The sequence below is a fragment of the Gymnoscopelus microlampas genome (genome assembly GCF_963454915.1).
Source record: "Gymnoscopelus microlampas genome assembly, chromosome: 10".
Classification (NCBI taxonomy): domain Eukaryota; kingdom Metazoa; phylum Chordata; class Actinopteri; order Myctophiformes; family Myctophidae; genus Gymnoscopelus; species Gymnoscopelus microlampas.
Genome location: NC_139947.1, coordinates 2,320,689 through 2,348,002, shown reverse-complemented (window position 1 = coordinate 2,348,002; position 27,314 = coordinate 2,320,689). Strand labels below are relative to the sequence as shown.

The 27,314-nt window shown below is 47.4% G+C and overlaps 1 protein-coding gene across 1 annotated transcript; it reads left to right on the top strand.

The window, feature by feature from the left end:
• Window positions 1–371: 371 nt before the first annotated feature.
• LOC311053310 (uncharacterized protein) lies at window positions 372–22,205 on the top strand (the record flags this gene model as incomplete). Its single annotated transcript, XM_084068770.1, has 4 exons — window positions 372–383; window positions 769–925; window positions 5,390–5,530; window positions 21,982–22,205. 4 exons carry the CDS (start codon window positions 372–374, stop codon window positions 22,203–22,205), a joined length of 534 nt encoding a protein of 177 aa, XP_083924896.1.
• Window positions 22,206–27,314: the final 5,109 nt, after the last annotated feature.

Below are 27,314 nucleotides of genomic sequence, written 5' to 3'. Positions count from 1 at the left end.
GTCTGTGGGTTTTATGAATATTAATCCAAGGAAAAATGATTAACAAGAGCATGATGATTTAACAGCTATGGGAACATACAAATGAAACAAACAATCAAGAACCAAAATATGAACAAGTAAGCCATGCCATCTGCAATAAATAGCCTAAGAACTTTTAAACCCATATCCATTTGATCCTGGTCCTAATACTTTTACCGGTATACTAATGTCTGAGTGCTAACCCAGCCTACGAATACAAGAATGTTGATGAAACAAAAGACATAGAAACTTGCATCTATGTAAATGTGTCTCTGATGATGGCCCATCATTACACTGTCTTTTGTTATAAGCCTTTCAAATTGAAATTGACCCTGCTGGAAGAATGTGAGGAGATGGGAGGAGCTGTTAGTCCTAGAAAGATAAAAAAAGGTGGTGTTTTCACTCCAAATCTCCACACTGTCCTCCTGCTCAGACTCCAGGACACACCACAGTTAACTCTCTGGACACACCCCGGCCCAAACACACAACTCACAGTGAGGGAGGACAGACTGTCTTTCCACAGCTACAGGAGGCTCTATCTTCAGTTACACACCTCTTCCACCAGGGGGCTAAAGGCAAGGAAGCAAGTGCGTGTTGTGATCTTGGTGAAAAACGTGTCATAAAGGAGGTAAAACGTGTCAAATGGAGTCTGTACGGCTGAAGATAAATGAACACATGACATCGGTGGGAGAGGAGATATTGTGTCTTTTGGACAAACAGCAGCGTGGTGCTGATGTTTGTTGTGTGAAGCCTGTCAGAGTGTTTGTGTTGGAGCGCCTCAGTGCGGCTGCAGAGTTCATGTGCAACCTCTTCCAGAGAGAGATAGAGACACTAGAAACTCTGCTGGAGAAACAAAACAAACTGCTGAACATTGATTTTGATATGGACATCGATCTACACACTGCAGGTATGTCTGTTACACACACAACATCAAACTACACACTGCAGGTCTGTTACACACACAACATCAAAGTACACAGTGCAGGTCTGTTACACACATAACATCAAACTACACCCTGCAGGTATGTCTTGTTACACACACACACACACACACACACACACACACACACACACACACACACACACACACACACACACACACACACACACACACACACACACACACACACAACATCAAACTACACACTGCAGGTATGTCTGTTACACACACAACATCAAACTACACACTGCAGGTATGTCTGTTACACACACAACATCAAACTACACCCTGCAGGTATGTCTGTTCTCTATCGTGGTCGAGACTGGCTCTCCACTACATATTATTCAATATGTACGGGAACTGACCCCCTGGGGCAGTGCTCGTGGATACTCTTTAAGACACATCACTCATGGTGGCCCTGCCCTGATCTGTGATCAGTGGGGTATTTAAGCCCCACCCAGGCAGTGCCACTTCGACTCTTTGATTTCCACGAGAGCAGACGCTTAGTGGACTCAGCTTAAGACATACAGTATACAGAACGGGTGTTTGGCGGCGTGGTCCACTTACTTTAGGAGAGAGCAGGTCTTGTGAGGCTCCTCTCGGGACGCTTTGCTGCCATATTTACACCAACACAAGTATATTCCATTTATTCCTGGCGCGCGGCGTGCACCCTGGTTCCGAGTCTGACCCAGTCAGAGGGCGGATCAGGGCGGCAGCTGTTCTGCTCGAGCGACCAAGTCTGTGAAGCCGTCTGTCGGCCGAACGCTTGGATCGCCGACATCGTCAGAGAAGAAAAAAAGAAAAGAAAAAGCCGCCGCGGCTGCAGCCTGGTTCCGAGCCTGACCCAGTCAGGGGGCGGACCAGGGCGGTTGTTGGGTTGGGCGCGGTACCGAGGTGGAACCCGAGTGAGGCTGACCCAGACGGCGGACCTCCGGGCCATCTACTACCGGCTATCATTGCCGCCGCGGCCGAGAAAGCCATCGGCAGAGCCAAGTAATCTATTACAAACGAACAAAGTTTGCAGCGTGCAGCGTGCAGCGTGTACCTACTTCCGCGTTGACGCAGGGCGTCAGCGTGGGGGGAGGGGCCTGGGCTCCCTAGAGAAGGGCTGCACTGTGCCCCACAGGTCACAAGAGGGCAGTGTGGCGCTAGGTCAGGAGTTATCTCCTGGCGGCCCACTGACAAACTGCTGCAAAGTCACTGTTGCAAATCACTGACTTTGGGAATAAATAATTAAGTGAAAAACAGATAAAGAGACACTTGGCTCTGCCCACATACATGGCCAGCCCAGCGCCCCACAACTGTCTGGGCTGTGGGATAAAAATGCCCGTGGAGGACGGCCTTGATAAATGTATGCTGTGCTGCCTTAGGGCAGCTGCATCCGGCACTCAGAGCGGCGAGGCCTCGCGTTCCCATGGGAACAGGCGCTCGCTCGGTGACGAAAGCGACATTAGCCCAGCTAACACCAGCAGGCGAGGCTACAGGGCGGATGTCGACGGTCAGTGGGAATCCCCGTTTACGTCACGGACGTCACAGGCTTCCCTCGCCAGCGTACGATCAGAACCCGACAGGGCAGATGACGTCAGCAGCCCCCACCTTCCCCATGAATCCTCTCGCTCGCTGTCTTTCCAGATGGAAAGCTGCAATCCACATCCTTGGTTGTTACGCACCATGCAAAAAGGATACGGATTACAAGTCAAGAGCTCACCTCCACTGTCCACTACGGTAGTGTTCTCCCGAGCGTCAGGCCAGGCGGCCATCACGCTGCGGGACGAGGTAACAGCTCTTTTGAGCAAGGGGGCTATCAGAGAACTATCTCCGGATCAGAACCGGCTCGGTTTCTACTCGGAATATTTCCTGGTGAAGAAGAAGGGGGGGGCGTAAGACCTATTCTGAACCTCAAAGGCCTGAACAGGTACTTTTCAAGCTGCACGTACAGGACTTGCATGCAGGCTGCCGGACTCATGGCCTCGGCCGTGAGCCTGATTCAGCTTGGCGGACTGAACATGAGACCTTTTCAGAGGCCATGGGCTCTCAAAAGGTGGTAGTGTCAGCACAGTGTGATAAAGCACTATACGGCGTGTCGCTGACGAGGTCAGTTCACACGACCGCGGTGTAGTTCTGTCTGTCGATCTGCAGTGACACAGACAGGACGTGCTGGTCTGTCGAACACAAACTGGGCGGCCATTATAGCCCGCTATACGGCGTATCACCGATTGGGTCGGTTTGCGCGTCCATGGCGGAGTCCCGTCAGTGGAGACACTGGGCGGGGCGCGCTGGTAGTCAGTTGAACAGTGGTATACCCGCGGCCATTATAGCCCGCTTTACGGCGTATTACCGATTGGGTCGGTTTACGTGTCCGGGGCGGAGTTCTGTCTGTGGATCTGGTCTCAGTGTCGCAAGACAGAACGGGCTGGGTCTGCCAGGGGTCCCCTGAATCAGTCATTGCACACTACACAGCGTATAGCCGACTGGGCCGGTCTACGCGGCTGTGGCGTGGTTTGCTGGAGAACCGGGTGTGGTGATACCAGCAGAGTGCATCCGTGCTGTCAGGGGCGAGCGGAGCGCACCATATATGGTGTTGCACGGCGGGGCCGTCTACACACCAAGGTGTAATTCTGCGTGGTGGAATCCGTCATCGGTGTGAAGCCACGGAGTAAGCTCCTTGCTCATCCCGAGAATGCACAGAGCCATGGCTATCCGGATGCAGCTAGCCAACACAGAGGCTATTCCGTCACTGCTTGCGTGACCAGAATAGCCCTTACCTTTATTGAGGAGCTGCAGCAACTGGCTTGCAGGCTCCCCAGGCTGTTTGAGGAACAGGCAGGGTATGGCTGCTCTCCGGTCGGTGAGGCGCCATCGGTGGCGGTCCTAGTCCAAGCTGTGGCAGGGGGACCGAGCTTGTCCGATGAAGCGGCCTATTGAGCCATCGGCCATGTTGGGCCAAGAGGCCAGTGCCCGGCTACAACGAGCTAAGGAGGCTCGTGGATGTGCACGGGAGGTGGTGGCAGGAATGCTCCGGCAGGTAAGTTAGAGTACTTTCTCCACCACTGGTGTGGACAGTCATTATAGCCCGCTTACGGCGTATTACCGATTGGGTCGGTTTACGCGTCCGTGGCGGAGTCCCGTCAGTGGAAACACTTGGCGGGCGGTCTGGTGGTCTGTCGAACACAACCTGGGCGGCCATTATAGTCCGCTATGCGGCGTATCACCGATTGGGTCGGTCTACGCGTCCGTGGCGGAGTTCTGTCTGTGGATCTGGTCTCAGCGATGCAAGACAGAACGTGCTATGGCTCCCCGTCTTTACCTACCGTACCTACCTAAGGCTAGGCTCTGGTGGAAACAACCCAGGAGGCGTACAGACAGGCAATCAAGCCAGTCCAACGACGGGAGTACGGGCACACTCGACACAGGGCCTTGCTACCTAGCATCGGCTCTGGCGAGGTGCCCCTTTGTCCGAGATCTGTACGGCGGCCTCTTGGGCGGCGCCCTCCACATTCACCAGGTTCTACTGCATGAACGTGGCAGCCAGCACCCCATCCACGGAGCGAGTGCTGGGCTCCAGGCAGTAGAGCAGGTCATACTCACCGTGCCTCCGAGACCCCGGCTCCCGCAGGACGGGCCCGGGTTCGGAGTGATGTCATGCATGGGAAGCTAGCCCTGCGCCTTGCGGGCTAGCTAGGTGGCTAATCAGTTGATTGGACTGACGCCAGCTGGGCCTAGGTAGCGGCTTGCGCCTAGGCCACGAGTATTACATACTTCGTTGGATGACAGGATTTTGGAGCACGCCTTGGGCTCTGATACTTCGGGCTTAAACTGCTTCGGGCTGCCGCGGGGGCAGCTGGGTCTGCTTATTTCCTCGCGGTGTGTCTTAGAGTGTTCCCGTACATATTGAATAATATGTAGTGGAGAGCCAGTCTCGACCACGATAGAGAACGGGGGGTTACATCCGATGTAACCCGGGTTCTCTGAGTGGAGAGACTGGCTCTCCACGCTTGAGCCGCTCGTGTCAATCAAAGTTAATCGAAGTGGCACTGCCTGGGTGGGGCTTAAATACCCCACTGATCACAGATCAGGGCAGGGCCACCATGAGTGATGTGTCTTAAAGAGTATCCACGAGCACTGCCCCAGGGGGTCAGTTCCCGTACATATTGAATAATATGTAGTGGAGAGCCAGTCTCTCCACTCAGAGAACCCGGGTTACATCGGATGTAACCCCCCGTTACACACACAACATCAAAATAAACACTGCAGGTATGTCTGTCACACACACACACACACACACACACACACACACACACACACACACACACACACACACACACACACACACACACACACACACACACACACACACACTTATTATTGAAGTCCCTATTCATGTAAAAAAGTTGTTATTATTAAAGTGTATATTGTATTCCTTCATTCCAGATCATAGTGTGGAGTCCAGTATGCAGGTGAAGATCAGTTCTCAAGCCAGGACAGTTTCTAATAAGCAGGAAACTGAAGACCACCTTAAACAGGAACCTGAAGACCACCTTAAACAGGAACCTGAAGACCACCTGGATCTCAGTAAGTTTCAAGCACTCTTTATTTATTTTATTGGAGAAAGTGGGCCGGTACTGAGGGTGTAAAGATGAACCGAAATTGATCAAGTCATCGATTTAAGCATTAACGATGTGAGTACATAGATGCATGGACCCCTGCATCTATCTAAATGCACCACGAATCGGACAATGGTCAGGTTATTAAAGTATTATTGGGTTCACTGAAGTCAATTCTACTTTAGTATTAACTGACCTGCTGCAGAATTCTCACTGATTTAACATTTACAAGTAATTACTTTCAAAATAATAGCCTCTCATTCAGGTCGTCTCGTCCCGCTGCAATGTAAACAAAAAAAGGCCACACCCTTTACTGCACAGAGCTCAGTCAGCACACCATCATATTTTAATTTTGGAAGATTTGGGCAAAGAGTAATCTGTTGATACTTTTTCCAGCCACTACTCTGCACTGAGGCACTCCAGTGACGGTACAAGATTCAAACCTTTTATAGAGTCTCACTGTATCTTTTTCCTAGACTTCCTGCACGTCCTTGTGTGCAAAGAGGAGGTTTCACCAGAGGAGGAGTGGGGCCCCAGTCTGTTCCAGGTGGAACCGCAACCTCCACAGATTAAAGAGGAACAGGAGGAGGCGCTACTTCAAAGACTAGAAGAGGTTGGTGCGTCAACGTTGTTAGCAGTGAAAAGTGAAGATGATGATGAAAACGGAGAGACAAAGCCTGTAGCCAGCACCTCAACTGAACACATGAAAACACAAGCTGATGTAGAGGACTGTGGAACATCACAACCAACTAATAATGACCAGCTCCTCTCTTCACACTGTACTGAATCAGACACTGAAGACAGTGATGAGTGGGAGGAGACTAGGGGAGATCAGTCAGCTTTAAACACACTGAAATCACACAAGAAACAAAATGTGGGAGGACCGTGCAGGCTGTCCCTGAAATCATCAACACAAACTCACTCCATGAGGACTCACACAGGGGAGAAACGTTTTAGTTGTACAGAGTGTGGCCAAATGTTTAATCACAAGGCATATCTGAAGAGACACACAATGATTCACACAGGGGAAAAGCCCTTTGCTTGTTCTGTTTGTGGTAAAGGCTTTAATCAGAAAAGTTCTCTAAAAACACACACGATGACACATACAGGTGAAAAGCCCTTTTCTTGTACAGTTTGTGTTAAAGGCTTTGTTAACACAGGTAATCTAAAAAAACACATGAGGACTCATACAGAAGAAAAGCCATTTTCTTGTACAGTTTGTGGTAGTGGCTTTACTCAGAAACATTCTCTTAAAATACACATGAGGACTCATACAGGTGAAAAGACCTTTTCTTGTACAGGTTGTGGTCAAAGCTTTGCTGAGAAAAGTACTCTAAACAAACACATGAGGACTCATGCAGGCAAAAAGCCATTTTCTTGTACCGTTTGTGGTAAAGGCTTTGCTGACAATGCTAATCTAAAAACACACACGAGGACTCATACAGGCGAAAAGCCCTTTTCTTGTACAGTTTGTGGTAGCGGCTTTACTCAGAAACATTCTCTTAAAAAACACATGAGGACTCATACAGGCGAAAAGCCCTTTTCTTGTACAGTTTGTGGTAGAGGCTTTTCTAGAATGGATAACCTGAAAATACACATGAGGACTCATACTGGCTGAAAAGCCCTTTTAGTTTGTGATAACGGCTTTGCTACAATGTCTAATCTAAAAACACACATGAGGACTCATACAGGGGGTAAGCCTTTTAGTGGAAGTTAGTCACACACACACTATTTGACACATATGATCATTCAGTCTAATCCAGGATGACAATGAGAAGGACACTAAAGCAGAGGAATTGTATTATCTGACAATATCAACATGACTGAATAATTGTTTCTAGTTTCTTGTGTATAGAGGTTTGTGTTATCTTGTGTATGGTTCTTATTTTCTATGATAAAATGCCAAAAGAAAATATTATCTTGTATTATTCCCTCCAGCTCATAGGTTATTGGTAGAACAATATGAGCACCAGTGACTGTCCACATTTGTCAGGATTAAAAAGTGTCATGTTTATTATTATATTCATGAATATGCCTGCAATAAATATGTTCATTGATATGCATATCAATGCGTATGCAAGTGCTGACAAGCTGCTGGGTTTGTGTAGCAGTTCTCTGTGTGGTGACATGTGTTTTGTTTGGATTGTTAAAAGGATCATAGTATATTATTTGGTAGAGACAGTTGAGTTAGTTACATTCTACAGAGTTGTTTGTCTTTATTGAGGTGTTTTCTTTTGACCAAAATTGTTTTTACCTATTACTTGTACATGCTATTTTGAACAATTTTATAATGTTTTTGTTTGTTTAGTTTAATAAAGGTTTCAACACTACATGTCCTCTATGTATGCTTTATCATTACAGAAATGTTTTCAAATATGTAGGGCTGTCACGACTATGAATTTCTGGAGATGATTAATTGTCATACAAAAAAAATTGATTGATGAATATATTGTCTATTTTCCGCTTATTATACGGCTACTTAATACATAAATTGACATAAAAGTAACAACAAAACAAAGTATTTCCTTGCTTACGGCAATGAAAGTATTCCATTAGTATTGGGCTGGGCGGAGAAGTTCGCCTCGTAAAACAAATGACAGTCCATAAGGTAACCGGAAGACTCAATCGCCACCTTTCTATATGTATATGGCAGTTTGAGGGTTCATAACAAGGAACAGTTGGGCAACCCCTGTAAAGTAAGTGCAACATGGCTGACATGTGTAAATGGTCAATTAACCTGTTAAGACCCGGAACGCATCTGTGTGTCATTTTTAGATTTGAGCTAAAAAGCCTTATTTTAAACTTTGGCTATTCAAAAATAGCAGATACGTAAACAACGTAAACACAAGCACTCGCTAGCCCAGACAGAGAAGTTACAGCAGTCTGAAAACCTTTGGGGGAATGGATTTGATTATTATTACAAAACATACACTTACACAGTTCTACAGCCCTGCAGTAGCCTATACATTTTGACAATTTGAAACTAGCAGATCTACAAGCTTAGCAAGGTTAGTCCAGTCTCTTCATCGCCAAACCGGTTATGTTAATGATATACTATATCCTACACTACAGTATTCCAAATAAGCTGAGGAACTCTGCTATCAGGACACACCACAGTTAACTCTCTGGACACACCCCGGCCCAAACACACAACTCATAGTGAGGGAGGACAGACTGTCTTTCCACAGCTACAGGAGGCTCTATCTTCAGTTACACACCTCTTCCACCAGGGGGCTAAAGGCACTAAGAAGGCAACAGTGGCTCGGAAGCAAGTGCGTGTTGGGATCTTGGTGAAAACGTGTCAAATGGAGTCTGTACGGCTGAAGATAAATGAACACATGACATCGGTGGGAGAGGAGATATTGTGTGTTTTGGACAAACAGCAGCGTGGTGCTGATGTTTGTTGTGTGAAGCCTGTCAGAGTGTTTGTGTTGGAGCGCCTCAGTGCGGCTGCAGAGTTCATGTGCAACCTCTTCCAGAGAGAGAGATAGAGACACTAGAAACTCTGCTGGAGAAATAAAATAAACTGCTGGACACTGCAGGTATGTCTGTTACACACACAACATCAAACTAAAGACTGCAGGTATGTCTGTTACACAAACATACAAACACACACACACACACACACACACACACACACACACACACACACACACACACACACACACACACACACACACACACACACACACACACACACACACACACACACACACGCAGTGGTGTATTCTAGATTTTTTTTAGAGGGTATACTATAACTATTCCCCTCCTAGTTCCTCCCACACGCACGGCACGCACATACGTATAATTAATTAATCTAAAAGATTTAGCCCACTTAGCCTTAGATGCATTTTCAATGCAAAGTTATTACCATAGAATAGTGCAAGGATTGTTATAGATAAATGCTGGTTAGTTAGGCTGCCGCTTATCAGATATAATAGCAGTGTTAACAGCGAGATTCCTGTATCTAGTAGCCTACAGAAGAGTATTAACTTGGCATTGAAGACACAAACTGTATTGAAGATTAAAGATGTTACTGTGCTATGACGCGTATGTGACGGTGGCCAGGTTGTCACATGTAACTTGCCACTTCTTTTTAGAATGCTGACACTCTTTACTTTGTCTCAATAATAAATAAATAACAATACACATTAAACTCACAACAATAAAATATCAGTTGCACGGTAAAGTGCGGGGTGCGTAATTACTGTGAGAATAATACTGTTTGTTAGGTACTGCAAGACTACGCCACCTTTTTATTTAAGAGGTAGGGTCCTCTGTAACACTCTTTCTTAGGCTATTCACAGGTTCGAGTTTACCCAGGTAAGTACAATACTTTTAAATGAGAACAACACTTCAACACATATCCCTTGGAGAAAGCTGGACGGAAACAGGTTTGTATAAAAAGGTAATCTATGTCTAAGTGCCAACTCAATTGCTATATGTCATATACTCATCACGGTTCAATGCAAAAGGTGGGAATGTCCTTATATGGGGTTTAACTGGAGCGGGGGTTTAGGCCAGGAATCACTGTCTCTTCTTGTCTTCGTGCGTATTGCCTGCAATCATAGAAACTAGAACCAGTTCATCTGTTCAGGTATATTTCACATATGAGGTTTAGGACCGTGGGTTTATAAAGGTAACGTTGCATAGAAGGACACTTACTCGCCCGCCAGACTGTACGTCTGGCTTTGAGGGTGTGAAGCGCGCAACGTTATCGCCACTGGACCTCTCCTCCGTTCCTTGGTTCCTTGGTCCGCGATCACTGTATTCCCCACCTCTGCTCCGTGGTATGTCTGCTCCTCCTGTGCACAACCGTCCCTTCTGGCTGTCACTTCCACACTGCCCTGTATGCCTGTCTCTCTGCTGTCCAAGTGGCTCGCGCTCACTTTTGAATAAGGTGGGCCACACCCTACTCCGCCCTCATTCGCTCTGCCACCAGCGTGACCTGGGGACATTGGCCGTCCGCTGTCACAAGGCCAATGTCACACAGCCTATAGGGGAGTCCAATGTCAAGTGGCTCGGGGACCGGGGGGAAATACATTGTCAACCATAAAACATGCAGTGCAGAAATATAGTTAAGAGAATGATGTTTTTAAGTGCGTAATACAGGTTTTTCATCATCAATAAAAAATGTTACAATTTGGTTTCACCCCCCTGCTTTGACCCTGTCACATCCCCCCCCACTTTTCCGTTGCCAGTCCCTGCAACTGTCCCTAATCATGTCCATACCTCTGGGGTGGCTGGCCCATATTTGCTCTTCCCGAGCGCCGTGGCTCATCTGGTGCTCTCGGGACGGAGAGAAACCCATAATACTGCGGCGTTGTTGCTTCTACCTGCTCGGGCTGCACTACAGCTGGGGGGTCCTCGTGGGGCGACCTGGGGGCTACACACACTTTCAACGCATTTCTATGTATGGTCTTTTCTCGCCCCCCCTTCTCGGGTCTGACTCGGTACACCAACCCCGTAGCTCCCACCTGTTCCATCACTGCGTAAGGCTCGGGGTCCCACCACGTACTCAATTTCCCCTGGCCATCTCTCTTCCTATTTCGAATCCACACTCTCTCTCCTGGTAATAGGGGTGTAATACCGGCCCTACGGTCATAAACCTGCTTTCTCCTCTTGGCCGTTTCTCCCATCCTCTCCCCTGCGGTCCTATAAGCTGTCGCCATTCTCTGTTGGTGGTCCTGTACCCAGCCACCCACTCCCATGCGCTCTTGCGCTGACTGCACTCCTAACTGGACATCTATAGGGCGCCTCAAATGTCGGCCAAACATTAAGTAGGCGGGGGCATAACCCGTAGCACTATGGATCGTGTTGTTATAAGCATGAACTAACTCGGGTAAGTGCTCATTCCATCTTCCTTGTTTATCAGTGTCTAGTGATCGCAACATGTTCAGTAATGTCTGATTAAATCGTTCCACTCCACCGTTCCCAGCCGGGTGGTACGGAGTGGTGCGACTTTTTGCAATACCATAAGTCTGACATAAATGGTGCATTAACTCGGACTCGAAGTTGGGGCCTCGATCTGAGTGGAACCGGGCCGGACAGCCGAACGGCTGGATAATATGCGTCCATAACGCACGAACAGTGGTGTGCGCAGTCTGGTCTCGGGTGGCAATAGCCCAACTATAACGGGTGAATAAGTCAGTAGCTACCAGAATGTTTTGCCACGCATCAGCAGGCCTACCTAATGTGAGGAAATCAATGGCTATTACTTCTAGTGGATATGAGACTTCAAAGGGTTGTAAGGGGGCCCGAGGCTCTGACCTGTTCCTCTGCAGGCTGCAGGCGACACAACCCTGTTGTAACTGACGCACCGCTCCCTCCATGCCTGGCCAATAGAACCGACGTCGCAGCTGGGCCAAGGTCCTCTCCAACCCAGCATGCGCCGCGGCCGTGTGGATTCCTCTCCATACCTCCTCTCTGCGTGAACCTGGACAAATGATCTGTGAGTATTGTTCTTTGGTATAAGGATCGGTCACCTTCCTATATAACACATGATTTCGTATAATCAGTTTGTTCCACTGGCGTAACAGTTGCCGCGCTCCCCGAGTCCAATTCTTCCTCTCCACCATATTAGGGGCTCTCCCCCGTTCCACGCACCTCTTCACCACCTGCACATCTGGATCCCGATCCTGCGTCTCTCTCCACTCATCCTCCCGGGCTGCTGGCGTCGATTGTACAGCCGCCACATCTACAGGCTGCACTGGGAACCGCGATAGGGCATCAGCGTTGGCGTTGTTTTTGCCCGGTCGATACTTGATGTCGAAAGTAAACGACGCAAGTTGAGCAGCCCACCGTTGTTCCACAGCTCCCAATCTAGCCGTTTGGAGATGCGCAACAGGGTTATTGTCCGTGAATATTGTGAATCGAGCGCCAGTGAGATAATCTTTAAACTTCTCGGTCACGGCCCATTTAAGGGCCAAAAGCTCCAATTTGAACGAGCTATAATTTGCGTCATTCTGCTCGGTCGGGTGGAGACTGCGGCTTGCATAAGCTATTACACGTTCGTGACCGTCTTGGACCTGGGCTAGAACCGCTCCCAACCCACGGCCACTCGCATCAGTGTAAACCACAAAAGGCTGTGTATAATCCGCATACGCTAACACCGGGGCTTGTGTGAGGGCACTCTTTAACGCATCAAACGCCCGCTGGCACTCCGAAGTCCACTCGACTTTACACTGGTGGGATTTTACGTCATTTGGGATTCCTATCAATAAGTTGTTTAAGGGTCGTGCTATAGCAGCAAAAGAGGACACGAAACGCCTATAGTAACCCGCTAGACCTAGAAACGCGCGGACCTCGCGGACCGTTGAGGGTGGTGTCCAGTCCCGCACTGCCACCACTTTCTCCGGATCGGGCCGCACTCCCTCTTTGTCCACGACATGGCCCAGAAATTGCACTTCCCTCCGCAGAAGTTTGCATTTGTCTAACCGCAGCTTCAGTCCATGTCTCCACAGGCGTTGGAAGACGAGCTCGAGGTGCTGTAGATGAGAGGAGAAGTCAGGTGAATATACTATAATGTCATCAAGATATATCAGCAAGGATTCTGTCACCTGACCACTCAGACACTGCTGCATCAGCCTCTGGAACGTCGCGGGCGCATTACAAAGCCCGAACGGCATGCGTTGAAACTCGAACAGGCCCAGCGGGGTCGTAAAGGCGGTCTTCTCCCGGTCCCGGGGATCCATTCCTACTTGCCAATACCCGCTGGCCAGGTCTAACGTGGAGAACCATTGCGCCTTCGTCAGGCTGGTGAGCGTCTCTTCTATCCTGGGTAGGGGGAAGGCGTCCTTGTGCGTCACGGCGTTAAGTTTCCTGTAGTCGACGCAGAACCTCCAGCTGCCATCTTTCTTCTTGACCAGTACGATAGGTGCCGCCCACGGACTGCAACTCTCCTTGATGACTCCCTTCTCCAGCATCTCATTCAGGAGGGTCTTCATCTCCCGGTACATGGAGGGCGGCAACGGCCGGTGTCGCTCTCGTATGGGTGCCGCGTCTCCGGTCGGTATCTGGTGTTGCACGACGTCCGTCCGTCCGAAATCCTCGTCATGGATGGCGAACACCTTCTTCCACCGACACAACATCTCGTGTAACTCTCTCTTCTGCGCCTCCGGCAGGTCATCACGCTCCGTCAACACTTCCATCTCTTCGGGCAGGGTCTTCAGTGGTCCATCATCTTCCACACTGATTACGGCCACTTCCACCTCTCCGTCGGTCCCCAGGGACAGGCTCAGGTCCCTGCCGCCTCGGACATCCGCTTCTTCCACCGGGTACAGCCTCCCCAGCTTCTGGTGGCGGTCCAGGACCAGACTATATGCGTGTGGGTTGCACACTCGTATGGGAACACGTCCGTGGCGCACCGTGACGAGGGCACGGGCCACTCCCAAATCTTTTCCATCCGGCAAGGCTTCCATCAAGGCCTCGTAGTCCGCTCCATTTGGTCCTCTCCAAGCGCGGCCCCAGATCATCACTTCACTCTGCGCGGGGATTCGAATCTTCCGCCGGCCGACCGGCCACACATAACCGATGGACCCATCTTCGTTCGTCACTGCCTCCACCCTCCTACAGGTGGCGAATGCGTCCTTCCACAGCGTCCTTCCCTGCTGACATGGAAACACAGGCCTCCCAGGCCATTTAAAGAGGGCATGCCATACAGCGTTCACGACATTCATCCCAATAATCAGCGGTTGAGTACAATGTTCATCTTTCACGATTACAACTCCTCTCCCTGGGATCTTCATTCCCTCCAGCTCTAGGTCCAATATGGCATAGCCAGTGTACGGTAAGTCAAGACCATTAGCGGCGCGTAATTTAAAAACAAGGGGCCCATTTCCCAACGTTAGGTGTGAGAATTTTTCCTCAAATAAGCTTTGCTGCATTAATGTGACTTGTGACCCAGTATCCAGTAACCCCCTTAAGTGGACTCCTCCCATAGTGATCCCAATAGTCGGACAGTCCCCAATAAACACTTCATTAGCCCTTGATCTGGCGAGTGCGCGCTGCACCCCTGTCTCCCGGACCTCGGCGACAGGGCGTACTAGTTTAAATGATTGGGGTCAGATTTACAAAAGCGAGCAATGTGCCCAGACTGCCTACAGCTCCTACAGATCGGCCTACCTCCCTCATCCCACTCGTTGCGTTGGTACGGCTCCCGGCGTCGTTCAGATGGAGGCGGACCGCGAGGTCGTGTATCGGTGGTGTTGGGTCGAAGGAGCGGTCTGATCTCTTTCATGAGCTCCTGCGTAAACCCCTGCATTTGCGATTTGACGTCTTCCATAATCTCCTGTTTCAGTTCCTCTCTCCATTCAGATTCCTGTGAGGGTGTTGGGATAGAGACAGGTTTAACAGCATGGCACAAGATTTCAGCAGTCCCTTCTCTTCTATGTTCAGTGTCTAGTAGGAAGGCCTCATTTTTTAGGGCGGCGAAGTCTTCTGTGGGGTTTCGACGGGCATATATTCTTAAGGCTTGACCCAGAGGGCCTTCAGACAGTCCTACAAGTAACTGCTCTCGCAGAATGGCATCGGAGGGAGCGGTGTCTGGGTCGAGCCGCCGCAGCCCGCAGAACAACTCTCTAAGCCTCAAAATATAAGCCTGCACACTTTCGCCTGCGCGTTGCGCACAGCCATAGAACAAGGCACGCGCTTGGGAAGCAGAAACAGATGTTTTATACAACGTGTCTAAACATTTAAAGACTTTGGCCACTGTATTGCGATCTTCCTTGTCAATTACACTAATTTGTCGCTTAGCTTCCTCAGTAAGGGTCTGTACTACAAAAGCAACTTTTTTCTCCTCTGTTAAATCCTGAGTGCCCAATAATCCTTTAATCTGTTCTCTCCATTCCCTGTATTTCTCCTCACCTTCTATGCCCGAAAACTTAGGTAGCCACGGTGCCCCTGGATACACTGGCATCATCATCATTACTTTCTTGATTCAACCAAACAAAACAAAACAAAAAGCAGCAAAACAGCAAAATTTCAATACAGTTTCTCTTAGGGATTTTGTGTTGTTCTCTACCCAGTCCTGCCGCGCTACGCCAAATATGTGACGGTGGCCAGGTTGTCACATGTAACTTGCCACTTCTTTTTAGAATGCTGACACTCTTTACTTTGTCTCAATAATAAATAAATAACAATACACATTAAACTCACAACAATAAAATATCAGTTGCACGGTAAAGTGCGGGGTGCGTAATTACTGTGAGAATAATACTGTTTGTTAGGTACTGCAAGACTACGCCACCTTTTTATTTAAGAGGTAGGGTCCTCTGTAACACTCTTTCTTAGGCTATTCACAGGTTCGAGTTTACCCAGGTAAGTACAATACTTTTAAATGAGAACAACACTTCAACACATATCCCTTGGAGAAAGCTGGACGGAAACAGGTTTGTATAAAAAGGTAATCTATTTTATTAAGCTAATACAGTGGCGTCTATAAGCCATAAAATATTGAAAAGCATAAACAAAATATAACACTAATTCTAAAACCTCAACCTCCTAATGCGCCCACTAACTAACTAAAATACAGGAATACAGACAATCACCAAACACTAAAAACAGACAGGGCTTGTGCAAACTATAGCAAATAAATAATGAATTTAGCGTTAAAGTGCCAACTCAATTGCTATATGTCATATACTCATCACGGTTCAATGCAAAAGGTGGGAATGTCCTTATATGGGGTTTAACTGGAGCGGGGGTTTAGGCCAGGAATCACTGTCTCTTCTTGTCTTCGTGCGTATTGCCTGCAATCATAGAAACTAGAACCAGTTCATCTGTTCAGGTATATTTCACATATGAGGTTTAGGACCGTGGGTTTATAAAGGTAACGTTGCATAGAAGGACACTTACTCGCCCGCCAGACTGTACGTCTGGCTTTGAGGGTGTGAAGCGCGCAACGTTATCGCCACTGGACCTCTCCTCCGTTCCTTGGTTCGTCTGTCTGTCCTTCCCGTCTCTGCTGCTACTGCGCCGTCTGCTCACCGTCCGCTGCTGGTGGCTTGGTACGTGCCGCGATCACTGTATTCCCCACCTCTGCTCCGTGGTATGTCTGCTCCTCCTGTGCACAACCGTCCCTTCTGGCTGTCACTTCCACACTGCCCTGTATGCCTGTCTCTCTGCTGTCCAAGTGGCTCGCGCTCACTTTTGAATAAGGTGGGCCACACCCTACTCCGCCCTCATTCGCTCTGCCACCAGCGTGACCTGGGGACATTGGCCGTCCGCTGTCACAAGGCCAATGTCACACAGCCTATAGGGGAGCAAAAGAGGACACGAAACGCCTATAGTAACCCGCTAGACCTAGAAACGCGCGGACCTCGCGGACCGTTGAGGGTGGTGTCCAGTCCCGCACTGCCACCACTTTCTCCGGATCGGGCCGCACTCCCTCTTTGTCCACGACATGGCCCAGAAATTGCACTTCCCTCCGCAGAAGTTTGCATTTGTCTAACCGCAGCTTCAGTCCATGTCTCCACAGGCGTTGGAAGACGAGCTCGAGGTGCTGTAGATGAGAGGAGAAGTCAGGTGAATATACTATAATGTCATCAAGATATACCAGCAAGGATTCTGTCACCTGACCACTCAGACACTGCTGCATCAGCCTCTGGAACGTCGCGGGCGCATTACAAAGCCCGAACGGCATGCGTTGAAACTCGAACAGGCCCAGCGGGGTCGTAAAGGCGGTCTTCTCCCGGTCCCGGGGATCCATTCCTACTTGCCAATACCCGCTGGCCAGGTCTAACGTGGAGAACCATTGCGCCTTCGTCAGGCTGGTGAGCGTCTCTTCTATCCTGGGTAGGGGGAAGGCGTCCTTGTGCGTCACGGCGTTAAGTTTCCTGTAGTCGACGCAGAACCTCCAGCTGCCATCTTTCTTCTTGACCAGTACGATAGGTGCCGCCCACGGACTGCAACTCTCCTTGATGACTCCCTTCTCCAGCATCTCATTCAGGAGGGTCTTCATCTCCCGGTACATGGAGGGCGGCAACGGCCGGTGTCGCTCTCGTATGGGTGCCGCGTCTCCGGTCGGTATCTGGTGTTGCACGACGTCCGTCCGTCCGAAATCCTCGTCATGGATGGCGAACACCTTCTTCCACCGACACAACATCTCGTGTAACTCTCTCTTCTGCGCCTCCGGCAGGTCATCACGCTCCGTCAACACTTCCATCTCTTCGGGCAGGGTCTTCAGTGGTCCATCATCTTCCACACTGATTACGGCCACTTCCACCTCTCCGTCGGTCCCCAGGGACAGGCTCAGGTCCCTGCCGCCTCGGACATCCGCTTCTTCCACCGGGTACAGCCTCCCCAGCTTCTGGTGGCGGTCCAGGACCAGACTATATGCGTGTGGGTTGCACACTCGTATGGGAACACGTCCGTGGCGCACCGTGACGAGGGCACGGGCCACTCCCAAATCTTTTCCATCCGGCAAGGCTTCCATCAAGGCCTCGTAGTCCGCTCCATTTGGTCCTCTCCAAGCGCGGCCCCAGATCATCACTTCACTCTGCGCGGGGATTCGAATCTTCCGCCGGCCGACCGGCCACACATAACCGATGGACCCATCTTCGTTCGTCACTGCCTCCACCCTCCTACAGGTGGCGAATGCGTCCTTCCACAGCGTCCTTCCCTGCTGACATGGAAACACAGGCCTCCCAGGCCATTTAAAGAGGGCATGCCATACAGCGTTCACGACATTCATCCCAATAATCAGCGGTTGAGTACAATGTTCATCTTTCACGATTACAACTCCTCTCCCTGGGATCTTCATTCCCTCCAGCTCTAGGTCCAATATGGCATAGCCAGTGTACGGTAAGTCAAGACCATTAGCGGCGCGTAATTTAAAAACAAGGGGCCCATTTCCCAACGTTAGGTGTGAGAATTTTTCCTCAAATAAGCTTTGCTGCATTAATGTGACTTGTGACCCAGTATCCAGTAACCCCCTTAAGTGGACTCCTCCCATAGTGATCCCAATAGTCGGACAGTCCCCAATAAACACTTCATTAGCCCTTGATCTGGCGAGTGCGCGCTGCACCCCTGTCTCCCGGACCTCGGCGACAGGGCGTACTAGTTTAAATGATTGGGGTCAGATTTACAAAAGCGAGCAATGTGCCCAGACTGCCTACAGCTCCTACAGATCGGCCTACCTCCCTCATCCCACTCGTTGCGTTGGTACGGCTCCCGGCGTCGTTCAGATGGAGGCGGACCGCGAGGTCGTGTATCGGTGGTGTTGGGTCGAAGGAGCGGTCTGATCTCTTTCATGAGCTCCTGCGTAAACCCCTGCATTTGCGATTTGACGTCTTCCATAATCTCCTGTTTCAGTTCCTCTCTCCATTCAGATTCCTGTGAGGGTGTTGGGATAGAGACAGGTTTAACAGCATGGCACAAGATTTCAGCAGTCCCTTCTCTTCTATGTTCAGTGTCTAGTAGGAAGGCCTCATTTTTTAGGGCGGCGAAGTCTTCTGTGGGGTTTCGACGGGCATATATTCTTAAGGCTTGACCCAGAGGGCCTTCAGACAGTCCTACAAGTAACTGCTCTCGCAGAATGGCATCGGAGGGAGCGGTGTCTGGGTCGAGCCGCCGCAGCCCGCAGAACAACTCTCTAAGCCTCAAAATATAAGCCTGCACACTTTCGCCTGCGCGTTGCGCACAGCCATAGAACAAGGCACGCGCTTGGGAAGCAGAAACAGATGTTTTATACAACGTGTCTAAACATTTAAAGACTTTGGCCACTGTATTGCGATCTTCCTTGTCAATTACACTAATTTGTCGCTTAGCTTCCTCAGTAAGGGTCTGTACTACAAAAGCAACTTTTTTCTCCTCTGTTAAATCCTGAGTGCCCAATAATCCTTTAATCTGTTCTCTCCATTCCCTGTATTTCTCCTCACCTTCTATGCCCGAAAACTTAGGTAGCCACGGTGCCCCTGGATACACTGGCATCATCATCATTACTTTCTTGATTCAACCAAACAAAACAAAACAAAAAGCAGCAAAACAGCAAAATTTCAATACAGTTTCTCTTAGGGATTTTGTGTTGTTCTCTACCCAGTCCTGCCGCGCTACGCCAAATATGTGACGGTGGCCAGGTTGTCACATGTAACTTGCCACTTCTTTTTAGAATGCTGACACTCTTTACTTTGTCTCAATAATAAATAAATAACAATACACATTAAACTCACAACAATAAAATATCAGTTGCACGGTAAAGTGCGGGGTGCGTAATTACTGTGAGAATAATACTGTTTGTTAGGTACTGCAAGACTACGCCACCTTTTTATTTAAGAGGTAGGGTCCTCTGTAACACTCTTTCTTAGGCTATTCACAGGTTCGAGTTTACCCAGGTAAGTACAATACTTTTAAATGAGAACAACACTTCAACACATATCCCTTGGAGAAAGCTGGACGGAAACAGGTTTGTATAAAAAGGTAATCTATTTTATTAAGCTAATACAGTGGCGTCTATAAGCCATAAAATATTGAAAAGCATAAACAAAATATAACACTAATTCTAAAACCTCAACCTCCTAATGCGCCCACTAACTAACTAAAATACAGGAATACAGACAATCACCAAACACTAAAAACAGACAGGGCTTGTGCAAACTATAGCAAATAAATAATGAATTTAGCGTTAAAGTGCCAACTCAATTGCTATATGTCATATACTCATCACGGTTCAATGCAAAAGGTGGGAATGTCCTTATATGGGGTTTAACTGGAGCGGGGGTTTAGGCCAGGAATCACTGTCTCTTCTTGTCTTCGTGCGTATTGCCTGCAATCATAGAAACTAGAACCAGTTCATCTGTTCAGGTATATTTCACATATGAGGTTTAGGACCGTGGGTTTATAAAGGTAACGTTGCATAGAAGGACACTTACTCGCCCGCCAGACTGTACGTCTGGCTTTGAGGGTGTGAAGCGCGCAACGTTATCGCCACTGGACCTCTCCTCCGTTCCTTGGTTCGTCTGTCTGTCCTTCCCGTCTCTGCTGCTACTGCGCCGTCTGCTCACCGTCCGCTGCTGGTGGCTTGGTACGTGCCGCGATCACTGTATTCCCCACCTCTGCTCCGTGGTATGTCTGCTCCTCCTGTGCACAACCGTCCCTTCTGGCTGTCACTTCCACACTGCCCTGTATGCCTGTCTCTCTGCTGTCCAAGTGGCTCGCGCTCACTTTTGAATAAGGTGGGCCACACCCTACTCCGCCCTCATTCGCTCTGCCACCAGCGTGACCTGGGGACATTGGCCGTCCGCTGTCACAAGGCCAATGTCACACAGCCTATAGGGGAGTCCAATGTCAAGTGGCTCGGGGACCGGGGGGAAATACATTGTCAACCATAAAACATGCAGTGCAGAAATATAGTTAAGAGAATGATGTTTTTAAGTGCGTAATACAGGTTTTTCATCATCAATAAAAAATGTTACAATTTGGTTTCACCCCCCTGCTTTGACCCTGTCACACGTACTTTGAATACTAATGAAGTACTCAATTCACTGACCTACGTTCAATGAAGTGAATGGCAGCTCGTTGAAATGTGTGAATTCCGTCGCCAGTAGCCATTAATGAACACCTCAAGAACAATACAAGACAAACAATATAAGCCTTCAACTCAGTCAGACTAGTCAGACGGACCGAGCCACCCAGCCACTCCTGGGTGCGTCGTATCAGATGCGTATCAACGTATCAGATACGCCGTTTCGAACTGTTTTTGTATGTATACGGTGGCCACATGGCTAAAAATGTATTTGCGTCACACCAAAGTCCTTATTATTGAAGTCCTTATTATTGAAGTCCCTATTCATGTCAAAAAGTTCTTATTATTAAAGCGTATATTGTATTCCTTCATTCCAGATCATAGTGTGGAGTCCAGTCTGCAGGTGATGATCAGTTCTCAAGCCAGGACTGTTTCCAATAGCAGGAAACTGAAGACCACCTTAAACAGGAACCTGAAGACCACCTGGATCTCAGTAAGTTTCAAGCGCCCTTTATTTATTTTATTGGAGAAAGGGGGCCGGTACTGAGGGTGTAAAGATGAACCGAAATTAATCAAGTCATCGATTTAAGCATTAATGATGTGACAATGGTCCGGTTGTTAAAGTATTATTGGGTTCACTGAAGCGTCGCTGTCAGTTCTACTTCAGTATTAACTGACCTGCTGCAGAAGTCTCACTGATTTAATATATAGAAGTAATTACTTTCAAAATAATAGCCTCTCATTCAGGTTGTCTCGTCCCACTGCAATGTAAACAAAAAAGGCCACACCCTTTTTACTGCACAGAGCGCAGTCAGCACACCATCACATTTTAATTTTGGAATATTTGGGCAAAGAGTAATCTGTTGATACTTTTTCCAGCCACTACTCTTCACTGAGCCACTCCAGTGAAGGTACAAGATTCAAACCTTTTATAGAGTCTCACTGTATCTTTTTCCTAGACTTCCTGCACGTCCCTGTGTGCAAAGAGGAGGTTTCACCAGAAGAGGAGTGGGGCCCCAGTCTGGTCCAGGTGGAACCACAACCTCCACAGATTAAAGAGGAACAGGAGGAGCTACTTCAAAGACCAGAAGAGGTTGGTGCGTCAACGTTAACATTATTAGCAGTGAAAAGTGAAGATGATGATGATGAAAACGGAGAGACAAAGCCTGTAGCCAGCACATGAAAACACAAGCTGATGTAGAGGACTGTGGAACATCACAACCAACTAATAATGACCAGCTCCTCTCTTCACACTGTACTGAATCAGACACTGAAGACAGTGATGAGTGGGAGGATATTGGGGGAGATCAGTCATCTTTAAACACACTGAAATCACACAAGAAACAAAATGTGGGAGGACAGCGCAGGCTGTCCCTGAAATCAACACAAACTCACTCCATGAGGAGTCACACAGGGGAGAAACGTTTTAGTTGTACAGAGTGTGGCAAAATGTTTAATCACAAGAGAGATCTGAAGAGACACACAATGATTCACACAGGGGGAAAGTCCTTTTTTGTTCTGTTTGTGGTAAAGGCTTTAATCAGAAAAGTCATCTAAAAACACACATGATGACACATACAGGTGAAAAGCCCTTTTCTTGTACAGTTTGTGTTAAAGGCTTTGCTGAACTGTATAATCAGGGGTGCACATAACTGGTGCGCAGGTGCGCATGCGCACCCAAAATAAATAATGCGCACCACATCAGACGACGCGAGGCGCTTTTGCGTACCAACAGCTGGGACAGGAATTACCAAGCTTTTATTTTTTAGCAAAAATAAAAAATAAAAGCCTGCACGTGATTGTGTGAGTGTCTCGCATCGCCTCGCATCGCCTCGCATCGCCTCGCTGCGTGCACGCAGCCAGCAGCGGCTGTTAGAGGCACTCATCACCGATGATGAACGCACCGTAGTGGTGCAAAAATATGCCGTGAACGTCCCAATTTGGGCGGATAAAAACAGCGCAGCACAGGGCACCAACCTTGGGGGCTTCACCAAACGGCGTGAGAGAAAAAAAACGGCGAAAATCGGCGGAATTTGGAAGCAGAGCGTCCTTTTTTCTCGTGCAGCAAACCCCCCCCCCCCCCCCCTGTTGACAAAACTGTCCGGTGGGCACCGTGCTGAATCCCCCCCCCCCCCTCACATGAGGACTCATACAGGCGAAAAGCCCCTTTAGTTTGTGATAAAGGCTTTGCTAGAATGTCTAATCTAAAAACACACATGAGGACTCATGCAGGGGGTAAGCCTTTTAGTGGAAGTTAGTCACACACACACACACACACACACACACACACACACACACACACACACACACACACACACACACTATGTGACACATATATGATCATTCAGTCTAATCCAGGATGACAATGAGAAGGATACTAAAGCAGAGGAATTGCATAATCTGACAATATCAACATGACTGAATAAAAAAACTATTTGTTTCTAGTTTCTTGTGTATAGAATTGTGTTTTATCTTTTGTATGGTTCTCATTTTCTATGATAAAATGTCCAAAAAATATGTCATCTTGTATTATTCCCTCCAGCTCATAGGTTATTGGTAGAACAATATGAGCACCAGTGTCTGTCCACATTTGTCAGGATTAAAAAAGAGTCATGTTTATTATTATATTCATGAATATGCCTGCAATAAATATGTTCATTGATATGCATATCAATGCATATGCAAGTGCTGACAAGCTGCTGGGTTTGTGTAGCAGTTCACTGTGAGGTGACATGTGTGTTGTTTGGATTGTTAAAGGATCATAGTACATTATTTGGTAGATGCCAGAGACAGTTGAGTTAGTTACATTCTACAGAGTTGTTTGTCTTTATTGTTTTTTCTGAGTAAATTGTTTTTACTTGTTACTTGTACATGCTATTTTTGAACATTTTGATTTTTGTTTGTTTAGTTTAATAAAGGTAACATGTCCTCTATGTATGCTTTATCATTACAGAAACGTTTTCAAATATGTAGGGCTGTCATGATTATGAATTTCTGGAGATGATTAATTGTCATACAAAAACCCTAACCCTAACCCTAACCCTGAGATTGATGAATATATTGTCTTATTTTCCGCTTATTACATGGCTACTTAATAAATAAATAAATTTACACAAAAGTAACAACAAAACAAAGTATTTCCTTGCTTACGGCAATGAAAGTATTCCATTAGTATTGGGCTGGGCGGAGAAGTTCGCCTTGTAAAACAAATGACAGTCCATAAGGTAACCGGAAGACTCAATCGCCACCTTTCTATATGTATATGGCAATTTGAGGGTTCATAACAAGGAAAATTTGGGCAACCCCTGTAAAGTAAGTGCAACATGGTTGACATGTGTAAATGGTCGGTTAACCCATTAAGAGCCGCAACGCAACTGTGTGTCATTTTTTGATTTGAGCAAAAAAGCCTTATTTTACACTTCGGCTATTAAAAAATAGCAGATACGTAAACAACGTAAACACAAGCACTCGCTAGCCCAGACAGAGAAGTTACAGCAGTCTGAAACCCTTTGGGGGAATGGATTTGATTATTATTACAAAACATACACTTACACAGTTCTACAGCCCTACAGTAGCCTATACATTTCGACAATTTGAAACTAGCAGATCTACAAGCTTAGCAAGGTTAGTCCAGTCTCTTCATCGCCAAACCGGTTATGTTAATGATATACTATATCCTACACTAGAGTATTCCAAATAAGCTGAGGAACTCTGCTATCAGGTTCCCCTCCCCCACAGCACCTCTGTTCTATCAAAGTTTGTTCAGATACAAATTCAGTGCGGCCGATTTTGATATTTTTAATGTACATTTCCATGTGCATGCAACAGCACAGAGTTGCTACACATATACATGGAGTTAGAGAGATGGGCAGAAACTGTGTATTTCCACATTTCAACTGTTAATGGGTTTTTCGTTCTTCACAAATGAATTCTACTTTGTTGTACAACAGTGTCCCATAAAAGTAGTGAAAATGGCCGATCTACAAGCTCACAAAGTGTTGCATCGTGATGCTTTGCGAGCTTATGTAGATCTGCTATTTTTCTAAATACAAGTCTGTGGGTTTTATGAATATTAATCCAAGGAAAAATGATTAACAAGAGCATGATGATTTAATAGAGGGAAAATACAAATGAAACAAACAATCAATAACCAAAATATGAACAAGTAAGCCATGCCATCGGCAATAAATAAGAACTTTTAAACCCATCCATTTGATCCTGGTCCTAATACTTTTACCGGTATACTAATGTCTGAGTGCTAACCCAACTACCAGATAACATAGCCTACGAAAACAATGTTGATGAAGTAAAAGACATAGAAACTTGCATCTATGTAAATGTGTCTCTGATGATGGCCCATCATTACACTGTCTTTTGTTATAAGCCTTTCACATTGAAATTGACCGTGCTGGAAGAATGTGAGGAGATGGGAGGAGCTGTTAGTCCTAGAAAGATATAAAGGTGGTGTTTTCACTCCAAATCTCCACACTGTCCTCCTGCTCAGACTCCAGGTCACGCCACAGTTAACTCTCTGGACACACCCCGGCCCAAACACACAACTCACAGTGAGGGAGGACAGACTGTCTTTCCACAGCTACAGGAGGCTCTATCTTCAGTTACACACCTCTTCCACCAGGGGGCAAGTTGACAGAGTTGTCATCCATGCCAATGAAACAGACATCATCATCATGTGCCTTTACTATGCAGCAACCCATCTCAGATGCCTTCCAGAGCTGTGGGTGAGAACAGAGCAAAATTCATACCGTCCTATCCATCAAATGGTATCAGCACTGGGGCTCGCACAGTGTCGTGCCCTGCCCTTTATCCATAGTTTAAGTGGCAGAGATACTGTACCACCAGCTATCCCTTCTTCACTGGGAAGAAGGCATGGTTCAAGGCCATCATGCGTCTGGATCTCTGCACTTGAGGAGTTTGGTGAAAACTCTTATGATTCCCTCTCAGATGACGTCCATCAATCAGGCACGAGACCTCACAATTGCTGTATATACATCCAAAGCGGACCACCAGGAGGATTTTGACCTGAGTAAGCTTAGAGTGTACAAGTTCCTCAATAATAGATCAACCCTCTTAAAGCTGCTGCCCCCGACAGAGAATGCCTTTGACCTGCACCTGAGAAGAGCTGTTCTAGCAACCATAATAGATAAATGTGCACATATCGCCAAGCCGGATATTCCTTCTTTCACAGAGTATGGATGGTCTCTCAGTGCTAGCAATGCAGTCCCCCTTGCATCTACCGAGCCAGCCTGGCCTGTGTCAATGAACAAGGCAATATCATGCAGCTGTATCAAAGGCTGCCAGAAAAACTGTTCCCGTGCAAAGAAGGCAATTCCATGCTACTTAGGATGCCGTTGCCAGGGACTAGAGACATGATGCAGCAGGATCAGTGCAACACATGACAACAGTGACAGTGAATAGCATTGTACCATAGTATCATTGGCTTTAGAAGCAGGCAAGACAGCACCATAGAGGTCAAAATGAACCTTTTGTAGGCAACCTCAACTCCGCCTTTACTCTATTTGTCACTAAGTAGTCTATCTTTTGTTATGTTACTTGAATGCATACCAATATGTTAATTTCGTGTTTATATTGTATTTAGTTTATTAAAATGATACATGATACATGCCATATTGACAACATATAAATTAAAGCTCAAACTGACCAAATGTGTTCATATTGCTTAAAAAGCAGACTTGTTGCCATAACAGTCAGCTGTCACTGTAAAAGTCATAGTAAAACTCATTTTGCGTGGCGCCCATCTTGGAAATATGCAAATGAAAGGTCCAGACACACCCAATCATAAAGATAAGTATTCCATTGAGTTTCTCATGCTCTGAAACCATGAAATAGACACCAAGTTTTTATTTCTAGCCCATCTGGTTCAAAAGTCATTGCCAAAGCTATTTTCTGATAATATTGAGGCGGCCATATTGGATTTCCAGCAGCAATGTGACCTTGTTGTCCATATAGGTTGTGATCCTACTGGGTCATAGATATTATTTCTGGTGGCCAACCTTTTATGGCAGGGCAAATGCAGCATACCCCCCTTTGCCCCCTGGGTATAAGTTTTTACTCTACTGAATGTCGGCCATCTTGAATTCCGGAGTCAAAACGAGGTCTTACAATTAAAATTGTGTCAGATTTGGAATCCTCATGGTTGACTTGTATGGAAAAGTGCCTTCATACATGATTCTAGGTCATCCAGATCAAAAGTTAATTTTTAGAGATGGCGCCGGGCGCCATTTTGAATTTGGCTGTCTAGCAAAAAATGCCG